The sequence below is a fragment of the Phascolarctos cinereus genome, unplaced genomic scaffold (genome assembly GCF_003287225.1).
Source record: "Phascolarctos cinereus isolate Bilbo 61053 unplaced genomic scaffold, phaCin_HiC Scaffold_5;HRSCAF=322, whole genome shotgun sequence".
NCBI lineage: Eukaryota > Metazoa > Chordata > Mammalia > Diprotodontia > Phascolarctidae > Phascolarctos > Phascolarctos cinereus.
Genome location: NW_027555958.1, coordinates 382,710,026 through 382,733,244, shown reverse-complemented (window position 1 = coordinate 382,733,244; position 23,219 = coordinate 382,710,026). Strand labels below are relative to the sequence as shown.

The window sequence follows — 23,219 nt, the reverse complement described above, 5'->3', positions numbered from 1 at the left end:
ATTCTAATGGACAACGCATTGAAGGGAGCTGAAAAGTCAGGCAGGATGAGAAAGTACTCTTGAGGTGACATAGTGACAAAGTCCTGAGAGCCTGACATGTAGCTGGAGAAGAGATAACAAGCACATAAATAAATATCTGCAGCATAAATATAAAGTGAACCATATAAAGTGACCTTTCTGGGGGATGTCCTGAGCCTTCTTCAACCCAGCATGTCTAAGATTGGACTCTGTCCCTAAACCCTCCTCTAGAGGCAGTTAGGTAACCGTGCATAGAGCGCTGAGCCTGGAGTCAGGAAGACTGGGGTTCATATCCAGCCCCAGACCCTGGGCAAGTCATGTAACCTCTGCCTCAGTTTCCTCAACTGTAAAATGGGGATAATAACAGCACCTGCCTTCCAGGGTTGTTGTGAGGATCAAATGAGATAATATTTGTGAAGCACTTGATTAGCACAGTGCCTGGCACGTAGTAGGTATCGCCTCTTGATCAGTGGTATCAAACTCAAATAGAAAAGGGGACTGGGGAGGCGTGGGTAGAAGACAGTTCATACATGAGGATCTCTGCTGGCTGCATACTGACTTCGTTTAAAAATGTAACATTATCTACATTTTATTGTATTTTAAAATTTATTTTCTTAAATATTTCCCAATTCTATTTTAATCTGGTTTGGGTGCACTGGGGGCTGCATGTTTGCTGCCTTTGGCCTAGGGGATTGCATCAGCCTCCTACTTGCTCTTCCTGAATCCAGTTTCTGCCCACTCCAGTCCATCCTACATTTTGCTGCCCTTGTGATTTTCCTACTCCAGTGGCCTTCTTTGGCCTCTGGGATAAAATGTCCTTTACATCCTGTCCTCAGCCAGTCCAGCTTCCTTGTGCATTACTCTTGTCCCATGTGCTGTGACAGAGTGTCTTTGCACTGGCATTCTCCCACCCCTGACCTGCTTTCCCCTCCTGACCCACCTCACAATGTTCATCTTCCTTTGAGCTGCAGCTCAGGCATCACCTAAGTCTGTACTTGTTCACTTCCTACTTGAGCTGTATACACGTACTTGTCTTCCCCATTAGACTGTCAACGCCTTTCAAGTAGGAACGGTTTTATTCTTTGTATCCTCAGCGCACAGCACAAAATAGGAGATTACTAAATACTTGGTTGGGTGTAGGGTGAGGGGGGGCTGCAGCTTTCACATCTACAGCCTTCTGGTATCCTGAGGTCTCTCTATTCCTCTACAACATGGCTTCTTAACTGGGGTCTATGAAGTTGTTTTTTAAAAAACAATTTTGATATCTTGTTGTTCAGTCATTTTCAGTTGTGTCTGACTCCTCATAATCCCATTTGGGGTTTTCTTGGCAAGGATACTAGAGTATTTTACCATTTCCTTTTTCAGCTCATTTTATAGATGATGAAACTGAGACAAACAGGGTTAAGTGACTTGCCCAGGGTCATACAGCTAGGAAGTATATGAGGCCGGATTTGAACTCAGGAAGATGAGTCTTCCAGACTCCAGGCCTGGTACTCTATCTATTTGCCACTTAGCTGCCCCAATTGATATCTATATTTAAATATAATTAATTGATTTCCTTTGTAATCTTATGTATTTTATGTTGTACATTTATCAACATTGCTCTGAGAAGGTGTTCACAGGCTTCACTAGACTGTCAAAGGGGTTTGAGACACACAGAAAAGGTTATGAACTCTTGCCCTTTGGCGTGGTGCCTTCCTTTTCCCTTCCCCATCTGGGGGTTCTTTTCATGCAGCTTGTTCCAGGCTCTAGTTCTAGTTCTTGCTTCAGAGGCAAAAAATTCCTCTTTATGCCTCTGAGGCCCATTACTATTGACTTGCATTAATCTAATAGTGAGGAGCTGGGAGGCTCCCAGGAGGAACACTGTCCCCACCTCCATTCAGGTGCCGGAATTGATCGAGACTATTCACAGCAATCTGAACTACATAAAAGATTCTAGTGCCATCCAAATCATTGAGAAGACTCTTCAAGAACTAGCTCTTAAGTACCCTGATGAGGTCATGCTAATGTTGCTCACCATCCAAGATAAAGTACAGTAAGTCAATGCCACCAACTCCAGACTAACCTAGGGTTCCCTCTCCATCCCCCTAGCCTTAGGCTCTCCCCCCCTCAGACCTCTATTACTGTTGTGGTCTACGGATATTGGGAACCCTGAAATGCAAGGGTACAGGGTGCGAGTCTACCTTGAAAGAATTCCACCACTCAAGCCTTCTTTCAGTCCAGATAGCTAGTTTATTATGACACTGGTTTGGGTAGGTGAAGACTTCTAGTGAGTCTACAGTATTTGTGATGCCAATAAAAGCGGGCAAGATTTTAAGAATCTGTGCATTTGATGAGGATAAAATTGGTACTTTTATACGAAAGACTGTGGGAAGAGCTGGATGGGATCTAGGAGTGACAAGTAGCCTGGGTGGGCCAGTTGTAGACAACAGGGCCATAATGAAAGGGTTATTGACTGGGATAAGCCAGGTGCCTTAGACGAATGCCAGAGATCTGGGTTCAGGGGCTTTGGAGTCCAGGTTCCAAAGATGTGATCTTTTCCTGTTAGGGGTTCAGTGCACATCCCATCATTACCTCTTCTCTCTGTCTTAGTTAGAGCCTTAACCTCTCTGCCCACCTCCAGTCTCCCATTTCCAACTGCCCGTGAGACATCTAGAACTGGATGTGCTGTAGATTTAAACTTAACGGATCCAAAACTGAACTCATCTTCTTTCTTCCCAAACCCTATTCCTTTCCAGATCTCCACCATCTTCGCAGTCCCCTAGGCTTTCAACCTAGGGGTCATCCTCAACTCCTCAATCTCTTACTTCCCCATCTGTTGCCAAGACTTGTCTTCAACTTCTCCAACTGTCTCCTCTTCTCTCATCTGACACTGTCACCATCCTGGGACTAGCCCTCATCTCTTCAAGCCTGGACTACTGCAATGGCCTACTGTTCTATCTGCCTCAAGTCTCTCCCTACCCCAGCTTTCCTCCATTCAGCCACTAAAGTGATTTCCAGTAAAGGGAAAGTTGGACTATGTCACACCCTTCCCTTCCAAATCCTGTATGGTGTTCGAAGCCCTTCATTATCTAACTCTCCTCCCCCTATAACTTTCTAATTCACTTATCCTTACTCCCCTCTCTACCACTCCCAGGCATTTTCTCTGACTCTTCCCCCATTCCTGGAATGTTCTCTCTTTTCTTCTCTGCCTCCTGGCTTCACTGGCTTCCTTCAAATTCCAGTTAAAGTCCGAGCCTTCTCTCTGTTGAATATCTATCTCTCTCTGTTTTTTAATTTATAAATTTATCTATTGAGTATCTATTTAGTTTGTACATAGTTGTTTGCATAGCATCATCACCCCTATTAGATTGTGAGCTCCTTGAGGGCTGGGACTGTGGTTTCCCGTTCTTTGTATCTCCAGTGCTTAGCATTGTGACTGGCACATAGTAGGTGCTTAATAAATGTTTATTAACTAGTCTCCTCCAGACCTTCTCCCATCCAAGGTGTGATTCTGGATCTCACCCATGCTTGCTTTCTCTGTTAGCTCCCAAGAATTCAGGGGCAGGGGGCAGGGAGGTCATGATTATCTATGTGGAATGTAGGGCTTCTTGAGGGATAGGTCCCTGAGAATGCTGCCCTGAATAGTCCTAGCTCCTCAGCAGCCTTGAGGATAGTCCATTCACTTTTCTGAAGGTACCTGGAAGAGCTGATCAGGTTAGAGAAGAGCAGCTTTAGTATGGGTCAGTCATTAAGATGAATTCTCTCCATGGCATCTTCCTACTCAGGCTGCTTCTCTTTTCCTCCTTCAAGGATCAAAAGTTATGTTAGACTTCAAAGCTTGGGAATCTGAGCAGGTCATTTCTCTGAGTCTCTGTTTCTTGTGTGTGTGACTAAAGGCAGATTTTGTTTAATTTGTTCTTTTTTTATAAAAAAAATTACAGTAATTAATTTTCAGTTAACAAGTATTTATTTTCTCTTCCTGCCAACCTACCCCCTTTAATTGAGCAATTCTTTGAACAAATATGCATAGTCAAGTAAAAATAAACCCTGACCTTGGCCATGTCCAAAAATGTACATTTCATTCTCCATCTGGAGTCCATCACTTCTTTGTCATCATAAATCCTGGTCATTGCATTAGTCAGAGTTCTTAAGTCCTTCAAATTTTTTTGTCTTTACAATGCTGTTGCCACTATATAAATTGTTCTCCTGGTTCTGCTTACTTCACTCTGTATCAGTTAATACAAATATTCTCAGGTTTCTCTGAAAGCATCCCTTTCATTCCTTATAGCATGCTAATATTGCATGAATTCGTATGTCATAATTTGTTCAGCTGTCCTCCAATTGATGGGCATCCCTTTAGTTTCCGGTACTTTGCTACTACAAAAAGAGCTGCTACAAATATTTTTTATCTGGGGGCTCTTTTTCTCTTCCTTTCACCTCTTTGGGGTGTAGGACGAATAAAGGTTTCACTGGGTCAAAGTGTATGTGCACTTTGGTCACTTTCGGGGTATAGTCTTGCTTTCCAGAATGACTGGACCAATGATATATTAATGCTCTCGTTTCCCTCCAGCATTCGTCTCCAACGTTTGCCATTTTCCGTTTTAGTCATTTTTCCCAAGCTGATGGACGTGAGGTAAAACCTCAGAGTTGTTTAATCTTTGTTCCTCTAGTTATTAATGATTTGGAGCATTTTTTTTATGTGGTTGTTAATAGCTTGGGTTTCTTCCTTTGAAAACTGCCATCATCTCCTTTGTCCTTAATATGATCTTTATAATGTACATTTATTAGCCAATGAGAGATGGTGTAAGACTATGGGGGTGAAGTGAAAGGAAGGGAGGGGCATGAAGAGAAGGGATGAGGGAAGGAGAGAAAAAGGAAGAAAGGGAGGAGGGAAAAAGGAATGAAAATAGAATGTAACTTTCTTGCAGTCAGGGACTGTTTTGTTTTTAAATTTTCTATCCTTAGCACCTCAAAGGCAGCATGGCATAACGATTAGAGAGGGGCTGCAGAGTCAGGAAGACCTTGGTTCACCCCCGCTGCCCATACTGGCTGTATGACTCTGGGAAAGTCACTAGTACTCAGGATACCGTCTTGTGCCTACATAGTGGGTGCTTAATAGATATTGCTGCATTGAACTGAAGAAGAGAAGGGATGGTGAGACAAAGGAGGAAAGAAGGGAACAAGAGGAAAGAAAAAAAAAGGAAAGGATAGTAGGACTCCCAAGGGGGAGAGAGAGCCAGGCAAAACCTTTTTCCTCCTGATGCTTTGTGGAACCTGCTCCAAATCATTACTGACGAGAGGAACGAAGATTAAACAGCTCTGAGGTTTTACCTCGTGTCCATCAGCAAGGGCAGGAAGACCCTCCGAAGGGGCTGAGGGTGCCTATCTAAGGACAGCTCTCCAACCCCACAGAGATCAAGAGCTGTGGAAGGTCCTGGCAGCCTCCTCCACCGGCTATGCTGCGGTCCTGAGTCATCTGCTAAAGAGGCTGTCTTTTCAGGATCCCAAGGAGCCCATGCAACCTTTGGAGATCAGCTCCGTGGTGGTACAGTGACTGCTGATGGAGAGCCCAGGGTGTGGGGACTGGGAAGCAGAAGTCCTGAACTCCTTTCGGTTGTCCTCGCTTTGTCTACAATCCCTGGGGGCAAAAAGACTTGCAGGTCGCTGGGAGGGAGGACATGACCTAGGTTGGGCCTCATTAACATTCTAATGGTGATTGTGCTGGGCTGGGAGTCAGGAGACCAGTTGTGTAAGCCGTAGGAAGACACTGAATATCTCTGGGTCTTCCATTTCTCCCTTGTGGAAAATGATCCCTGCCCCTGCCTAACCCACAGGAAAACTTGGGATAGTACCGTGAAAGTGCTTTGAAGGGCAGAAAATGAAAAGCGAGAGAAGGCCTTCAGTACCTCAGATAAACATGGTCTTGACACATTGTAACTATGAACTGCACTGACGGTTACAGTGGCTTTTTAAGGGATAGAATTCCCCAGGGGATTTGAGGTGAGTAGGCCAAATACAAGTGATAACGCCCATTTCTCTCTGCTCCTTCAGGCCAGCAGGGCTCTCAATGAGCTGCTTTTGCAATCCAGTTCCAAGTTAGAGGTGGAGACTCTCTACCCTTGGCTGTACATGGCCCTCCTGTCCCTGATCTCCTTCCTTGTTTGAAGGGGGCAGCAAGACCTTCGACAAGCAGCCAGGGTTGCCTGAAGGGATGAGCCCTGTGAGGTACTCTCTGCAGAATCATAGGATTTCAGAGTTAGAAGGGACCTTGGAAATCATCAATCGCAACTCTCCCTTAACAGGAATCCCCTGTGCAGTACTGCTAACAAGTGGCCATCCACCCTCTATTGAAAGACCTCCAGTGATGGGAGGGAAAGGCCTTTTAAGGCTGCCTGTTCCACTTGAGGATTACCACCAGTTATTAGCAAGTTCTTCCTTATATAGCTATAGGTATTGGTTCTGCCCTGTGGGGCCAAGCAGAGCAAGTTTAATCCCTTTTCCCTATCATAACCCTTCAAATGCTTATCACAGCCCCCTTAAATTTTCTTTTTTATAAGCTAAGCTTCCCGTCTTCCTTCCACCAATTCTTATTTGTCCTGTTAGTCAGTCTGTTTGCCATTGAGCCCACTGTCTTTTGGAGGTCCTCTAGTTTTTCAGTATCCCTCCTATGTGGTGCCCAGAGCACAGTCCTTCAGCTGTGTTCTGACCAGGGCAGCAGAGTACAGCGGGGCTTCTGTCTCTCTTTTTCTGTACCCTGGACTTCTAGCCCAAGATCACATTGTTGACTCATAGTAAGCTTTTATTCTGTAAAACCCCCAGGCCTTTTCCACATGAAGTGTTGCCTAGATAAGTCTCTCCCATCCCATATATGTGAGATTGATTCTCTTAACCCAAAGTGTAAGGCTTTGTAGTTGTCCTAATTGAACTTTTTTTTTTTAACAGCACAGTGCCCAAGCACTTAATAAATGCCAGTTCATCAATTGATTATTAGATTTAGTGAATCACTCTAACCTATACATATTTTTTTGAATATCTATTGTGTCATCCAATGTGCTGTCCATCCCTGCTTTGTGTCATTTACAGATTTGGTAAGCATGTCATCTCTGGCTTCATTCAGGTTATTAATAATGACATTGAGTAGAGCAGAGCTAATGACAAATTCTCTGGCACACTCCCCTGGAGACTTCTCTCCAGACTGACCTTGAGTCAGTAGTCATCTACACTTTGAATTTAGTCATTCAGTTGATTACAAACTGACCTAATTTTACATCTCACTATCTTGTTCACAAGCATGCCCTATCCACTACATCCATGATGTCAAACTCAAATGGAAAGGGATCCGTGCAGGCACACATGGACTTCAAAAGCTTCAAATTACCATTATCTGTGTTGTAGTATATTTTTATTTATTTTGCCAAACGTTTCCTAATTATGCTTTATTCTGATTCTGGCTTCACTCTGGAGTTTTATCTGCAGCTCATCGCCAGCAGGAATCTGACCCCTCTGGATGTACCACTCAGCTGTAGGAATAGAATCTGTACCAGGGAGCAGCATGATGCAAAGCCATAGTGACCTGGGAGTCAGGAGACCTGAGTTCTAGCCAGCTCTGCCAGTGGCTTACTGTGTGACCTAGGTCAAGTCACATAACTTCTCTGGGCCTCAGTTTCCTCATCTGTAAAATGGTCACTTAAAAAAATGACAATGTGTTCTGTAAACCACAAAGTACCACATAAATACCCAGGCTGTTACTAGCACCTAGTACATTGTCTGCAGGTGCTTATAAGGTCCCTGTAGCCCTTCCTAGCACCATTATGCTATGCTTCTAAGAGACATAGCGGATTACTGTATTTGGATGTAATAACAATAGCTAGCATTTATATAGTATTTTAAGATCTCAAAGCTCTTTACATGGGTTAACTCATTTTGAGAATGTAGTACGGATGACTGAGCAAGGAAGAAACTTCTGAACCTTGGTTTCCTTATCTACAAAACAGGTATAACTCTTGTCTGTCTATTTTACCTGGGTGTTTGGGGCAAAAGTTAGATGAATGAATGTATGTGAAAACACTTTGAAAATTGTAAAACACTTTACTGATGTAAGGGATGATTATTCTTGCTAAGAAATAATTGGTAGGTGACCTCCCCACCCTTTGCCATTTTCACAGCTGTGCCATTGAGTCCCTGAAGACCTTGATTTGTTCAGCCGGGTATGAGTACCAGGTTTCTTTCATGCAGAATCACAGGACCTGGGAGCTGCTGACTGAGCCAGAGGGATACCTGGAGGGAATCTCCATGCTAGCCAAGTAAGCCTTCTCTTTGGGGCCGGCATCTTGGGCCACCGTCCTGTGTGACTTAGATCCTGGATCCTGTTCTCTGCTTCCCACGACAGGTCTATGACCATGAGGAGCTGCTGGCACATTCGCCCCATTGTTAGTCTCGTCTTAAACATCCTCAGCGGGAATGAAGTTGGGAGTTTCGTTACCGCCTTGGCTGTCTTCGTTGAGGTCTGTGAGACTCAGTAAGGGATTGTTCAGGAGGAGGGGTGGCCTGGGCTCCTGGGGAAGGCAGAAATGGCTCTAGATACAGACTCCCTTAAGAGAAATTCCAAGATGGTGCCGCACTGGTGAAGAAACAACCTAGACACCCAGGCTTTTCCTTATTCCAAGGATGATGAGAGCAATGATAATGACAATAGCTCTTTTTTATACAGTGTTTTAATGTTTGTAAAGCATTTTGCACATGTCATCACGTTTGGTTCATACAATGACCCTGGGAAGTAGGTGTTGTTGTATTTTACAAATGAGAAAACTGAGCCTGAGAGAGGATAAGTGATAATAGAGTGAGAGCTTGAAGGGATCTCAGAGGTCTAGTGCAGCCCCCTATTTTACAGATAAGGAAGCTGAGGCCTAGAGAGGTTCAGTAGCTGACTCAAACCCGGGTCCTCTGCTACCAAATCCATCCCTCTTTTCATTGTGCCACACTGCTTACATCAGTGTGCTGAGGAGTTGCACTGTGGGGGCCAAGGCAGGGTCCCTGACCTCTGGGAGGTCACAGTCCAAGGGGTAGATGAGACTGAGACACAAACAGCTGCCACTTCAAGGCCTGTACAATGGGGACATGAAACTGTGCCCGCTGACAATGACAAGACGGCTTACTCTTAACTGGAGAGATCAGAGGAAGCTTCATGATGTGACGTTTGAGTTGGAGTTAATTCCTGTTGATTTGGACCAGGGACCCCAAGATCTTCTCTGATTGATTAGAGAATGATCTGGGTCAGAAGCCATCAAAACAGACAGAATCTTGGGACTCAGATGAAGTGAAGCAGTGAGTCCAACAAAAATTAGATAGCAGGGCTAACTACGCTTACCTTCCCTTGCCTATTAAGGCTGATAGCAGAAGTGAGAGCAAAGATGAGCTCTGTTTTTCTCAGTGAGATATTTTTCTTCTCTTGACTTAGTCAGATGGGAAAGAGATAGAGTTGGAGGTAGCCAGAGACATGGTAGAATAATAATAGCTAGTATTTGGAGGAGACAACTAGGTTGGTACAGTGAATAGAGCTCAAGAAGGAGTCAGGAAGACCTGAATTCAAATCCCACCTTAGACACTGACTAGCTGTGTGACCATGGGCAAATGACTTAATCCTATTTGCTTCAGTCTCCTCATCTGTAAAATGAGCTGGAGAAGGAAATGACAAACCACTCCAGTATCTTTGCCAAGAAAACCCCAAATGGGGTCACAAAAAGTTAGACGCAAGTGAAACGACTGAACAACAACAATAAAAGTATTTGGAGATGGATAAATAAGGGAAAAACAGATGGGTATTTACACATTTTGTACTCAAAGTTCAATGAGAAACTTTTGTCCAGAGTGTGTGCCAGTGTTTTTTCATGTGAATTATTCTTCATCAGTGTACCCGTGCCAGTTGTGACATCTAGTAATTTAGGATATTCTCAGCAGCTTCTTCCTGTGTTTCCATGTCAACATTCTTAATTCAATGTTTCCTCATTAGTTTATCGGTCAGGGGGTCCGTGTTGATATGCGTGATGCAACCATCACTGGTTGAGGTCTGGGACCTCTGTGAACAAACCCAGGATTTAGGGGCTTGGAGCCATTGCTTTTTCTTCCCTTTCAAGGAAAGAGCACAGGTTGAAATAGCTTGGTATGATGGAACCAACATTGCACATGGAGTCAGCAGGCCTCAGTGAGCCAGGTGGTCGGTAAGCATTTAATAAGCACCTACTATGTGCTAGGCACTGTGCTAAGTGCCGGGGATACAGAGAAAGGCAAAAGAGTCAGGTTCTAGCTATTGCCCCAGTATCTGTGTGATGTTGAGCAAGTTGTGTTCCCTCACTGAGCCTCACATTCCTCATTTATTAAGTGAGGTAGATAATAATATTGGGCTTGCTTACTTCACAAGGCTGTTGTGAAGAAATCACTCTGTTAGCTGCAAAGTAAGATATGGGGAGATTTGTGTGAGCTGTCAGTGTGTCCTGAAAGGGGCTTCTACGTTTTCTCAGCTGGTCTGTGTCACCCATAGTCACCTTGAGCAGGTGATTGATGGGGCTACTTCTTTGGCCGGCCTCTAACGGTAAGCTTAGTGGTTTACACCTAGACACTAAGGACATACCACTGGTGGTTTTGTTTTTTAAATCAAGAGAGATATTTATCATAATAAAATTAGTTAATTCATTTATCAAACATGAAGAATACAATCTTGAACAGACAGATAAACAAGCATTCTCCATACAAAGAGGCATGCTCTACCACTTTCTAACCTCACTGTGGCAACTGACCTGGGGATCCCTGCAAAATGAGAGGGGAGGACCAGAGCAGCAGCTCTCATTGTGGTCCAGGGACCCTTGGGAGGTAGTGTGTGATGTCAGAGCTATTTTCATAATACCAAGGTGTTTTCATTTCCAAAATGGAAAATGTCGAAATACTATATAGATTTGCCCACTTCTGGAAACCTTCCTACAGGTGTGTTGATAATTGGTGGGTACCATATAGCACTGAGGCTTGTAAACCTTACTCTGGCCATGCAACATGACAGCCTCTTCTACTGATCCCTTTTCTGGGACGCGTCCCTTACCCCCCTTCCTCGTTGCAAAGCATCACAGGGAATCTGCTGCAGTCTGCTTATGTTTACCATGCATCTCTCCATTGCTTTTTTTGGCTAGGCAATGGGGTTAAGTGACTTGCCCAGGGTCACACAGCTAGTAAATGTCAAGGTGGCTTAGTGGATAGAGCTCCAGCCTTGGAGTTCGAAGGACCTGAGTTCAAATCTGGCCTCAGACACATAACACTTACTAGCTGTGTGACCCTAGGCAAGTCACTTAACCCCATTGACCAGCAAAAAAAAAAAAGAAAAAAAGAAAGAAAATAGTGCCTTAAACTGTATCCTAGGTATTTCTTGACTTATTCAATTAGACTGTAAACTTCTCTAAAGGGCAAGGAACAATGTCTTCTTGTTTTCTTTTTTATATCCTACACAGTATCTAGTACTGAGTTGGGCACATAGCTGTTACTTGATAAATGCTAATTACATTCATTCATTCGAATGGATGAATGAATGGATGAATGAGTGAATGATTTGGCGTTCACATGTGATCAGTCTTTGGAATCCTTTGGAATATTCCTAGCATGTATTGCTGAATCCCTGAAAGCCACCAAAATTCTCACTTGTCTCTTAGGTTCCTTTTGCCTTTGTTTTTGGCAGCTTCTGCGGAGCACAGAGGTGGCGATCATGGCAGATGAAGCCGTCATTGAGCTGCTCATAAATTTGGTAAGAGAAGATAAGCCAGTGATCCAGCAGCTGGTGCTAAAGGCAGCGGGGAACCTTGGGATCCATAAGGAAACGGTACAGCTTTGGGGAGTGGGATAGGTGGGGGGAGTCAAAGAAGCAGAATGTGAGCATTGTGCCAGAAAAAGTACTCTCAGCAGATGCTGCCACCAGGAAGGAGCTGGCAGAGGTGGGGACCTGGGAAAGGGTGCCCAGAATAATTTCCCTAACAGCTAGGACCCTAGGCACATGCCAAGTGTCCTTAGAGAATTGTAGACAAGTGGGATTGGAAAATCCATGATACCATAGTCAGATAAATACTGTTGGAAGTTGGTGGAATCCTCAGGAGTTGAGGATAGAGGGAGCACAGATAGGATGCTCTCAGCTGTTTCTGGCCCCTGGCCCCTTGGGGAGAATGCAGCAAGGTTCTTTGATCCATACTTAAAGGCCCCCCTGGGAAGGCTTCTCCTCAGGCCTGCCCCAGCACCTTCTTTACTAGGTTATGGGAGGGAGGTATAGCTGGGGGATATCATCTGTCCCTGGCTGGAAGCTCTCTGCTGATCAGGGGTTGCCTTCCCCCGGCTTCCAAGTTTCTAAACCTCTGCGGGTCTGTGCAGACCAAATTCCTCCAAATGCTGCAGCCCTATGTACTGAACTGCTGCTATTCCATGAACTCCAGCGTGGTGGCAGAAGCCTTCTTAGCTCTGAGGTGCATCATCTATAACCTCACCTGGATGGACTCTGTTGTACTGCTCATCGAGATCTCTTGCACTCTGCGGCCCTTCTTTAATGATGTGAGATTTTGGGGTGTCTGGGAGATTGGAGGGTGCAGAGAAACAGCAGGGGGGTGTCCTTTCTATGCCCAGCTGCCATCTTTGTTAGAAATTCCAAAGAAATGAATTCAACCTCTGTTCAACTTTTTTTTTGGCTAGGCAGTGGGGTTAAGTTACTTGCCCAGGGTCACATAGCTAGTAAGTGTTATGTGTCTGAGGCCGGATTTGAACTCAGGTCCTCCTAAAGCCAGGGCTGGTGCGCTATCCACTGTGCCACCTAGCTGCCCTCTGTTCAACTTTTAAAGGTTAAGCACCTACTAGATGCACAGCATTATTCTGGGTGCTGGGAATGCAAAGCAACAAAAATGATCCTTACCCTAAAGTTGGTTCTCAGCTGGAAGGCGGGAAGTAGAGCAGGCATATGTGTGGCCAGAGCACTGGTTATGGGCTCAGGAAGACTGGATGTCCAGCTTGCCTCAGACTTGGCCAAGTTATTTAACATATTATTAACCTCAGTTTCTTCTTCTATAAAGTGGGAATAACACTAGCACTTCCATGACAAGGTTGTCATGACGATCAAATGACATAATATGTAAAAGAGCTATAGAAAAGTTTGCTATGTTATTATTGTCAATAATAATAAAAAGTGCATATCTACGGCATGTCACAGCAGATAAAAAACTGGCCTTGGGTCAAGAGAGCCTGCATTCATTCGCCTCCTGCCTGCTGAGGCGCTTCGGCAGAGGAGTTCCCCATGTCAGTGAGAGCTCTGCCCCCCCAAACTGAGGACACGAGCACAAGGGGATTGGAGGAGGGAGAACGCCCCAACAGCTGAGAGCGCAAGGGAGGTTTTAATGGAGGAGGCGACGTATGGGCTGAGAGAGGACGAGGATGCCTCGTGAGAAATAACAGAGAAGGGAGTGGGAACTCTGGGTCCTTCTGAACAGAACTGGCGTTTGACTGGTGGGGGGAGACGACATAGGCAGAGAAGTAAACGAGACAGAGTGATGGGGACCATGAGGAAAAATCAGCCCCATGCTTCTAGTAATGTCTGAGGAAGGAAGGGGAAGATCGGGGGGGCTTCCTGCTGCCAGGGATGCCACAGCTAAGCGGGGGGAGCTGGGTTTGTAAGAAACCTGGCATCCCCCCAGGAGGAGCGGCCCATAACTCTTTTGGCCTGCAGAAGGTGCTAGCTTCCAGTCATAGAAGGGTAGAGGCAGAGAGGGCCTTAGGATCTATCTAGCCATAACAACAACGATTGCTAGCATTCACATAGGGCTTTAAGGTTTGCAAAACACTTTATAAAACATCTCCTTTTATCCTCACGATAATCCTGGAAGATAGAGGCTTTTATTAAGGCCAATTCCAACTTCTTGCCCAGGAGTTCCTAACTCCCAGGTGGATGGATAGATTTCAGGGGGTCCATGAACTTGGATGGGGGAAAAATACATCTTTGTTTTCACTAATCTCTGACCGAAATCTAGTATTTCCTCTGATTTTGAGAAGGGCCCCAAAGGCTTCACCGGATTTCCAAAGGGGTCTATGACACATAAAAAGTTATAAATCCTTGCCCCAGTCAAAAACTTTACAGGTTGGGCCTTGAAGGGAACAAGTCACAGAATAAGTGATTTTTTTCCCCCACCCAAGTGGGGCAGTGGTAGAGCTGGGGCAAGAAACAAGGCTCTTGAGTCCTGTCTAGTATTCTTTTCAGAGCACCCGTTGCTGCTCTAACAGGGCTGGCTGGGGAGGATGGAGAGGACAGGGATGGGGCATAAGGAGAAAAGAGAGTGCAAGCTCAGTGCAAGGAGGAGGAGCCAGATGCGTGTGCTTTGAGGCTAGAGAAAGTCAAGGCAGTGCTGGGGTTGGGGAAGATAGTACAGGAAGGACCAGGGTGAAGCTCCTGGTTCACGGAGATGATGAATCTGCTGTGAGCTGTGTCAGTGCAAGGAAAGCAACCTCATCTGGGGAAAGAGCCCTGACTGCAGTTACAGGACCAGGTGCAAATCCTGCCTCTGGCACTTAACCCCCTCAGGCCTTGGTTTCTTCATTTGTAGAAGGAGGGGGTTGAGCTGGCTGGCCTTTGAGGCCCCTTCCAGCTCTAGATCAGTGATTCTAAATGTGTTGGCTGAGGGGGAACTCTTCCACATGTCCTCCTTTCTGTGTCCCCTCCACTCTCTGTAGGAGTCAGCGGAGCTTCGTTATAATTCAATTGACATGTTTAGTGCCCTCTTGGCCAAGGTGAAATGGAGGTTCCTGCTCGTTCCCTTCAGGTACCAGGTCCATTGCAGCCTGGTTCCTCTGATGTTTCACCTGCAGGATGAGAACACCGGTGTGGCCCACGTGAGACCCAAGGCTCTAGATCCTGGACCTTCCTCTCCTATCCCTACCACCTCTGCACCCCTTAGGAAATAAGCACACACTGGAGCTGACTGTGGAGAGAGATTGGACCGGTCAGGATACATTGCTAAATGATGTATCTCTTCCTCAGAGATCTTCAAAGTCACTCCCAGGCTTCCTCTGCCTGAGGGGACTGGATAATATAACCCCTTGAATTCTGAAATGACATCTGGTTCTGTGACTTATGAATCAGATCCGGCTATGGGTCAGAAGTCAGAAGGAAGTACAGACCGATCCCAAACCTTTCCTTTGGACACTGGCTTCAGTTTCCTTCTACCTTTTTCTGCGCTTCCCCAGGACTGTTTTCTGTGTGCTGCAACGCTGAACGGGGAGGGAGGGATGGAAGGAGGTGGGTGGAGGTAGACATGGGAGAGAAGAGGGTGTGGAATTCCCCCAGGCCAAAGAATAGGAAACTTCAGTCTTGGACCCCAAACCCCTCAGCAAATTCTGCTACCTTTTGCTCATTTGTGGCAAACAACACAGTGACTTAGCCATGTGATGATACAGGCTTTGGCTCTGGGACCCGCGACATGGGGTGGGGGAGTGCCCCTGAATGTGTGGTTACTTTGCAGTTCTTGACTTGGGAGAGAAGGGTGTCCAGTCACTGAGCATAGGGTGTTTCCTTGTAACTGTTATCTAGAGCATAGAGAGAGAAGTGAGGCTCAGAAGAGGTGGCCACATACCACTTTCTGCCTATGTATGGGTTTCATCATGACTTTCTTTGATATTATGCCAAAGTTTGTGGTGTTACCACAAGCTCATGGTGACCAGGGCAGTCTTTACAAATTCATGCAGCTTCTCAATTTCCAGTCCCTGCCAACACTGCCCCTCCCCATCTCCACCTGCTGTCAGGGGTCATATAACTTTTGGGAAAATAAGGGACAAGCTGAGTTGCCCAGGATTCACACTTTCTCCCTGAATGTTCCTTCCCCCACCCTGCTCCTTTCTCTTCTCTACCACATTGTTTTCTCCTTTTACTGGTTCTTCTTTCTGGCTGATGAGGACAACTTTTTTAACCCTTTGTTCCCTATTCCCATTACATAGCCTCTCTGCCCTCTTTCTTCAGGAAGCCTCCCTACTTTACCTCTTCTTGTCCTTATAGGTCAGCAGGGATGGCCTCTGCCATTCTGCCAAAATTCTGGTCTGCCCACATTTAAAGTCGGTATGCAGTAGTAAAGACATGTACACCATCGGAAGTATCCTAGTAAGTCAACAGAGCCCGCCCCTTTAGACCATCCCATCAAGGACGGCAGGGTGGGGTGGTGATTACCCATAGAACTAGGGCATCTCTAAGACGGAGAAGCTGGGTCAGGTGTGCTAGGGTGGAGGGCCCTGAAGTGGGAGTCAGAAAGAACAGGGGGTGAGTCTCCCCTCACCGCCTAGGCAAGTCACTGGGGCCCCAGTTTCTTCATCTATAAAGTGAAGGGGTTGGATTCAGTGACCTCCAAGGTCCCTCCCGGTTCTAGATCTGTGATCCTCTGGTCCTTGGGGGGGGGATTTCCTCCTTCTCTCCATCTTGTGACTATTGCCATGTGGCATGCTGCAGGGCATGATGCCAAGAAGATAATGGAGACTCAGCCCCTGCCCTGAAGGGCCTGAGAGGCTCCAGCAGCAGGCACACTGAGGTGTATGGATGCTGGATAGTAATGGCTCCATGTGGTTTCTAAGCATAGATCAAGGAAGTAGATGCCATTATTATCCCCATTTTACAAGTGAGGAAACTGAGGCTGTGAGAGGTTGAGTGACTTGTCTAGGGTCACACAGCTAGGAAGTATCTGAGGTAAAACTTGAACCTTGGCCTTCCTGCCTCTGAGGCTGCTGGCCCAAGCAACTCTTTAAGACCACATATTGCTGGGCGGGTGCTGATTTGCTCTGGCAGAAGAAATTCCTCTCTGGAAAACTCTCTGCTATGATGAAATCATAGGTCAGGTAATAAATAGCAACTGGCCCTTTAGGTGTCTGCTTGCCTCTTTTTCCAGCTGGAGGAGCAAAAGGACAAAATCCCCTGGTTTCTGAGCCAGAGCCTCAGCTACTTCCGTATTACCCAGACCAGCATCCGGCAGGCAGCTGTGTGGTTGACGAGTAAGGCCTCCTCTCCTCTCCTCTCCTCTCCCACCACATCCCACCCCATCCCACCCCATCTATCCCATTCCCATCCCTTCTTGTCCCAAGGTGGGCCTCATTCTCTCCAGTAGCAGGAGAACAAATCTCTGGTCCTGAGCCTTGTTGTCAAAAGCACAAACAGACAACCTTCTATTATTTAACTGTTTCTGGGAGATTCTTTTATCCCTGTTCTTTCCAGCCAACAAATTGCCAGCAGGACTGAGCAGCCTCCTCATAGCGAGAAAGGTGAACTCACCAGTGGTCAGATCACACACTTTACTACACTGTTGAGTATCTAACTATGGGAAAGAATTTAAGTTTTGAGGGAGAGGTTTAGATTTGGGGAATAGATGCTTCTAGCAGTTTGAGTGACCTGAGCAGTTTGGACCTATGAAAGGGCATTGCTAGGCATCTTGGTAGAGTGGACCCAGGCTTCAGTCCTGTCTCAGATACTAGATGTTTGACCCTGGATAAGTCACCTAACCTCTCTCAGCCTGTTCCCGGAGTTATAAAATGGAATAAGAAGAACATCAAGGTTATTGAGAGGATCAAAGGAGATTATATATGTGTGTGTGTGTGTGTGTGTGTGTGTGTGTATAAAATTCTTTGTAAGCCTTAAAGCACTATGTAACTGGGAGCTGTTTTAGAGTGGGGGCTTCCAGCTCCCAAAGCATGTTGAGGAAGCACCTCTCTGGCCACTGAGGCAACTTTGTGTCCTTGGATAGGCCAGATTATCCAGATCAAGGCTGTGGAAAATGAGGAGGAACTTCAGGAAGTCTCTTCAGGTGAGAAGTGGCCCTAGGTTTTTCTATCTTGGAGGTGTGAGTAAGGGTTGGGTGGGCCAGAAACTAGGGAAAACAGTTGGCCATATTCAAATAATAAAGTCAACTCTCAACTGTCCACTCTAGTGGTGGGGTAAAGAGGTGTGGGTGATCCCCAAATCCGTTTTGCAAGACAGACATCTGGGGCACTACCAAAACCCTACTAAGACAGTAGTGAGCCATACATGAACCTATACCCCACTGACCCTCCACCTGTCCCCAGACCCAACACACTTTTGGCTCAGGCACTACTATTGGTTGTGATGTGACTTGGGTGGACTAGATAGAAGGACTCACATTGCTCCTGATTAGAGGATTGGTGGAACCTTGACTTTGTCTCATGCAGGGATACCTAACCTCATTACTTTGGAATAAAGTTGAGGTTGTGAGCATTCTGCTTCCCTCCCATTTGTAATACGTAAGTTACAAGTCAATCTGCACTCTTCTGATAATGTTTGGACCAAATCACTTTTAAAAGTTTTCTTCCTTATTTCCACCTTTCTTGTTCTCTTGGTTCCCTGGGCTCTCAAGCACTGTTTCCTGGGCAATGCAGAAAGAACTTTTGGATAGCCCTTCTGAGCACTGGCTTGAATTCCAGGTGGCCATTTCTGAGGCTCTCAAAGCGCTTTATAACTAGTTAATCCTCCTGGTCCTCTGGCAGGAGAGGAGAGACAACAGAGAGGAACAGGATGGGGAAAATAAGGCAGGTGACAGTAGAACCAGGTCTCTTGAGTCCCACCTCCATCCCAGGACAGTGCAGGTTTTCTGGGGCATTGTTCAAGCAGCCCGAATCAGATGGGCTGAGCAGTAGAGGCCATCAGAAGATACTTGTGACCCTCAGGTCCAAACAGTGGCATTCTGCCTTTCCCTCTGGCCTCCCTTAGTTAGCCCTTCTCCTGCCCCCCAGTCTGAAGTGCCATTTTCGGGTTTTGTGTTGCAGCCCTAAAGCGCCTGAAAAGTGACCCAGACCCAGCTGTTGCCTGCTTGGCGACCCAGACCATCTACCTCCTGGAGGTCAAGAAGATTCAACCAAGACCTTTCCAGTGTGTAGCTGTTGGTTCAGAAGAAATCAGTTGAAATACTGAGCTAGAGGGCCAGCCACAGTGGCCTCCGCCTCTCTGCCCCTATGCCTTTGCTCAGGCCATGCCCCACGCCTGGAATGCCCTCCTTTTTCACCTCTCATCCCTAACTGCCTTCACAAGTACCCAGGCGGTCTCCCCTGACCATCTGCCTTTCCCATGTTGATGTTGTTCCCTCACTGTCTTCATATTACCTTATGTTTGCTTCTCTGTGTGTGTGTCTGGAGTCAGGAAGGCTTGAGTTAAAATTTGGCCTCAGGCACTTACCAGCTATGTGACCTTGGGCAAGTCACTTAACCTCTGCCTGACTCAGTTTCCTTATCTGTAAAGTGGGGATAAAAACAGCACCTCCCTCACAGGGTTGTTGTAAGGATCAAATGAGGTAATATTTGTAAAGCACTTAGCATAGTGCCTGGCACACAGTAGGCGCTGTATAAGTGTTAGCTTATTGTCAGTGCTTGTTGAAATAAAATGAGGTTTCTGAGCCTTGTACTCATGATGTTAATGCTATTTGATTCCTGTAAAATTTTCATAATAAAGAGAAAAATTGGAGTTGGTTAGACTCAGTTTCCCCTCTTTTTTCATATTTTGTTTATGAGAAATCAAATCTCCATTGGCCCTGTGAGGATGACCTCATTTTGTCCTCTCCTCTGAAGTAAAGTCAGATTCTAGGCTGATTCCCCCAAATGGTTCCTCTACCTGCCCCCATGATCCAAAGTCCAAATGACCAAGCATTAAGTGCCTACTATGTGGAAGGTACTGTGCTAGGTCTGGTTTGCAAAGACAAAAGGGAAACTGTCAGCTGCCCTCAAAAAGCTTACATTCTACTGGGGGGTGAGCATTGAGGCCTACGTAGAAAAGTACACATGGGATAATCTGAGGGAAAGAAGCATGGAGAAGCAGCAGGACCACTGGAGATGGCAGATGAAGCAAGCCTTGCACGAGGCTAAGGACTCCAAGGGGCAGAAGAGAAGGAGGAAGAGCCATCAGGAAGTGGGGAGGTGCTACACAAGGGACAGGCAGTGGGATAGGGAGACTGAGTCTAGGGGAGTGTGTGAGAGAGTAGTGCACAGGAGGTCCGAGGGGGTGGGCTGGAAGTAGGCGTTAGCAAGCAAGAGCACCAGCAAACTGAGTGGTTGGCTTAATAGATTTCAGGGGAAAGGATAAGGAGCTCCATTTTGCATGTGTTGAGTTTGAGATGCCTATGGAACATCCAGCTGAAAATATCCAGCAGGTAGTTTAGTGATACAGTTAAGAGAGAGGCTAGGGCTCGATATGGAGATCTGGGAGCCATATGCATAGAAAGTATAAATTAACTCACAGTTGTTGAAGAGATCACTAAGAGAGGGTTAAGAAGACCAACAGCATAGCCTTGTGGGACACCTGTCATTAAGAGGCAGGATCCATATCCTAGATATCCATATTTAATTATCCATGGATAATTGAGCAAAGGAGACTACAGATGAATGTCCAGCCCTAGACTTCCATCTGAGCTCCAACCCCACAACACCAGATACCTATTGGACATTTAGAACTGGATGTCTACAGGCATCTCAAACTCAATACGTTCAAAACAGAACTCATTATCTTTTCCCCAATCTTCAGAACATCTCTTGTATATGTCCCCCTCTCTCCCACTCATAACAGCCACCACCCTAGCTCAGCCACTTATCACTTGTCATCTGGACTATTACAATAGCCTCCCCACTCCAGTTCATCTTGCTCCCAGCTGCCAAAGTGGTTTTACTAAAATAATAGACTTGATCATGTCACACTGCCCCCCCCACCTCCCCAACCCGATCAATAAACTTGTTAGGATCAAATATAATGTCCTCTGTTATTTAAAGCTTTTCACAACTTGTCCCCTCCCTTTCTTTCCAATCTTCTGACACACTAGCCCTCTATATCCCTCTATACCCCCTATCCATCTACATTGACCTATTTGCTGTTCCTTATATACAACACTCCATCTCTCAGGCTTAGCTTCCTCACCTTCATTTCTTGGATCCTAGTCTTCTTCAAGACTCGCCTGGCCCTGGAACCAATGTTGTGTCCTTGTTGAGTATCTTTTCTATGCCACTGTCGAGTAATCTCCTTTTGTTAAATGTTAAGTGGTCTATGAATGTATCATCACATTCAAATCCCCAAACTCCTTCTGTTAAATGTTCAGTGGTTTGTGAATGTATTATTTCATTAAAATCCCAAATCTGAACCACAGATTTGGTTTGAGTCAGATGTGGCTCACAATAAGCTGACAAGAGGAGATGGGAAGAGTAGATATCAGGTAGAGGGGTTGTCTTTGGGGCGAAGGGACACTTCTTTATTAGACCTGGAGCAGAGGAGAAGTAAAGGGAGAGAATAAAGAGAGAGTAAAGGCTTTAAGGTACAAAATAGAGGGAAGAAAGAAGTCCATGACAGCCTGTCCTTTTTCAGTAAAGTAAGGTCCTCTGTTGAGAGGAAGTAGGGAGAGATTGGTACAGGTTGTTCAAGAAGATAGGTGGTTTGGAACAGCTACTGTGGGTAATGTGGTAGATAGCCAATTAAGGAAGAACAAAAGGGTTGCTATGATGTTAATGTTATTTGATTTCTGCAAAATTTTTGGTTTGAGGGCTTTGGTTGAATACTGAAGGCTCTGTTGATATTAGAGAATGTAAATTAATGTCACGACTAGAACCTATTCAAGTCTCCCTGAGTCCTCTGAACCCAGCACTCCATTCGCTATGACAGGCAGTCTTACTTATGGGGGTCAGAATTGGAAAGGACTTTAGAAATCACCTATTCCAACTCTTTCATCGTATTAATAAAGAAAATAAAGCCCAGAGAATACAGATTTATTTGAATATTAGTTTAGACTGAACAGAATTGGGACAAATCTGAAAGGGAGTGGAAAAAATTTTCATTTCCCATCAATTGCTCAATCAACAACTATTTATTATCTCCTGAATGCACTGGGCACTAGGGATACAAAGACCAAAATAAATAAATAAAATCTTGTTCTCAAGTTTACATTCTATCATGGGAGACAATAGTTTGGCACACCCTGGGCCAAGTTGACTTGGATAACGGAGAGCTGGCATTTATTTCTACCTTGAGCAGTAAAGAGACAATACGGCACCTTCCTGTCTCTGGATGTCTAAAAGAACCTAATGGAAAAGCCAAACAGAGAAGCTAACCTGCTGCTGCTGACTTGGTTGGTTCCTAGCATCTAATCCCAATATTTGTGACCTTTATGGCTTTGCCCATGGAACTGTGCAGAGTTCTGGGAGTTCTTGCTCCATCACTTGATGGAAATAGTGACTATATCCCAAACAGCAGGACTCCCTGTGAGCTAAATGCCCTCTGAATTTGACCTAGATTTTGCCACAGCTGATCGGGACTCCCCATTTGTATCTGCTCCCATATTCTTGAGTCTATCTTTGACTAATTGGTCTTTTGTCAGAAAGACCCTTCTCTTTCCCCAATCCCTTTCCTCTTTTCCCCTCATTGTCTGGTTTGTCTGTCTGTCTGTCTGTCCCTCAGTCTCCGTACTGCCATCTCTGACCATCCTCTGAGCCCAGCAGCTGGTTAATTTGGCCTTGGGCCACGGAATACAGCTGGAGTCATTTGCTTGGGCTTGAAAATAAACTTCAAAAGCAAGATGAAAAACTTCTCTAATCTCTGGCTTGGCAAAGAGATTGTCACCCACTCCCCCCAGTCTCAGCTCTATCCTGTGCTCAGGCTCCCCCATCAGCTGCCGCCAGCTGTCAGGGGTGCGTGCGAGTGGAGAGCGCGGACTGCTTTATGCAACCGGTCCTGGAAGTCACAAGCCTCCTTAGCGTATTTGTCATGCTCTTGGCCCTCCCCAGGCCCAAATGCAAATCAACAATGTAAAAATCTTACTTCTGTATATCTTGGACTATGAAATCTATTTTTCCTTCTTCCTGGGTAAAGTTCCCCAGAAATTGCCCTGAATCTTGTGACTTAAGGGTCCTGCCTTTGTTTGTTATATCTCCAAAGGGTCAGTCTAATCATCAAGAATCAAGGCCTGCAAGTGGGCTGACTTGAAGGTGAGCGGGGCCTCTGACCCCCAAGAGAGCAGGGCAGCAGGAGCTAAGACAGCAATGCTTTTTCTCAATCTCAAGGCAAGGTTTTGAAACAAAATTTATTTTCCCACAAACTTGAGTTGGTCGTGCAGTTTGAGGAGGTCCTAAGGACCAAATAATAAGGTATGCAGGGGTACTTTGTGAATTGATATGCCACCGAAAAGTTTCTACCAAGCCAATGAAAA

At 45.6% G+C, this 23,219-nt stretch overlaps 1 protein-coding gene across 1 annotated transcript in view; it reads left to right on the top strand.

Annotated features, from left to right (window-relative positions):
- The window catches only part of LOC144457705 (maestro heat-like repeat-containing protein family member 7), a 31,949-nt gene extending 12,593 nt beyond the window's left edge, over positions 1-19,356 (top strand). The window contains 14 exon segments of the mRNA XM_078155777.1: positions 1,902-2,053; positions 5,413-5,545; positions 6,052-6,158; positions 6,160-6,225; positions 8,166-8,303; positions 8,390-8,504; positions 11,717-11,857; positions 12,397-12,573; positions 14,734-14,892; positions 16,052-16,153; positions 16,929-17,031; positions 17,778-17,837; positions 18,814-18,921; positions 18,924-19,356. Coding sequence (XP_078011903.1) covers positions 1,902-2,053; positions 5,413-5,545; positions 6,052-6,158; positions 6,160-6,225; positions 8,166-8,303; positions 8,390-8,504; positions 11,717-11,857; positions 12,397-12,573; positions 14,734-14,892; positions 16,052-16,153; positions 16,929-17,031; positions 17,778-17,837; positions 18,814-18,921; positions 18,924-18,958 — 1,596 coding nt within the window. The 3' untranslated portion in view covers positions 18,959-19,356.
- The last annotated feature ends 3,863 nt before the right edge of the window (positions 19,357-23,219 follow it).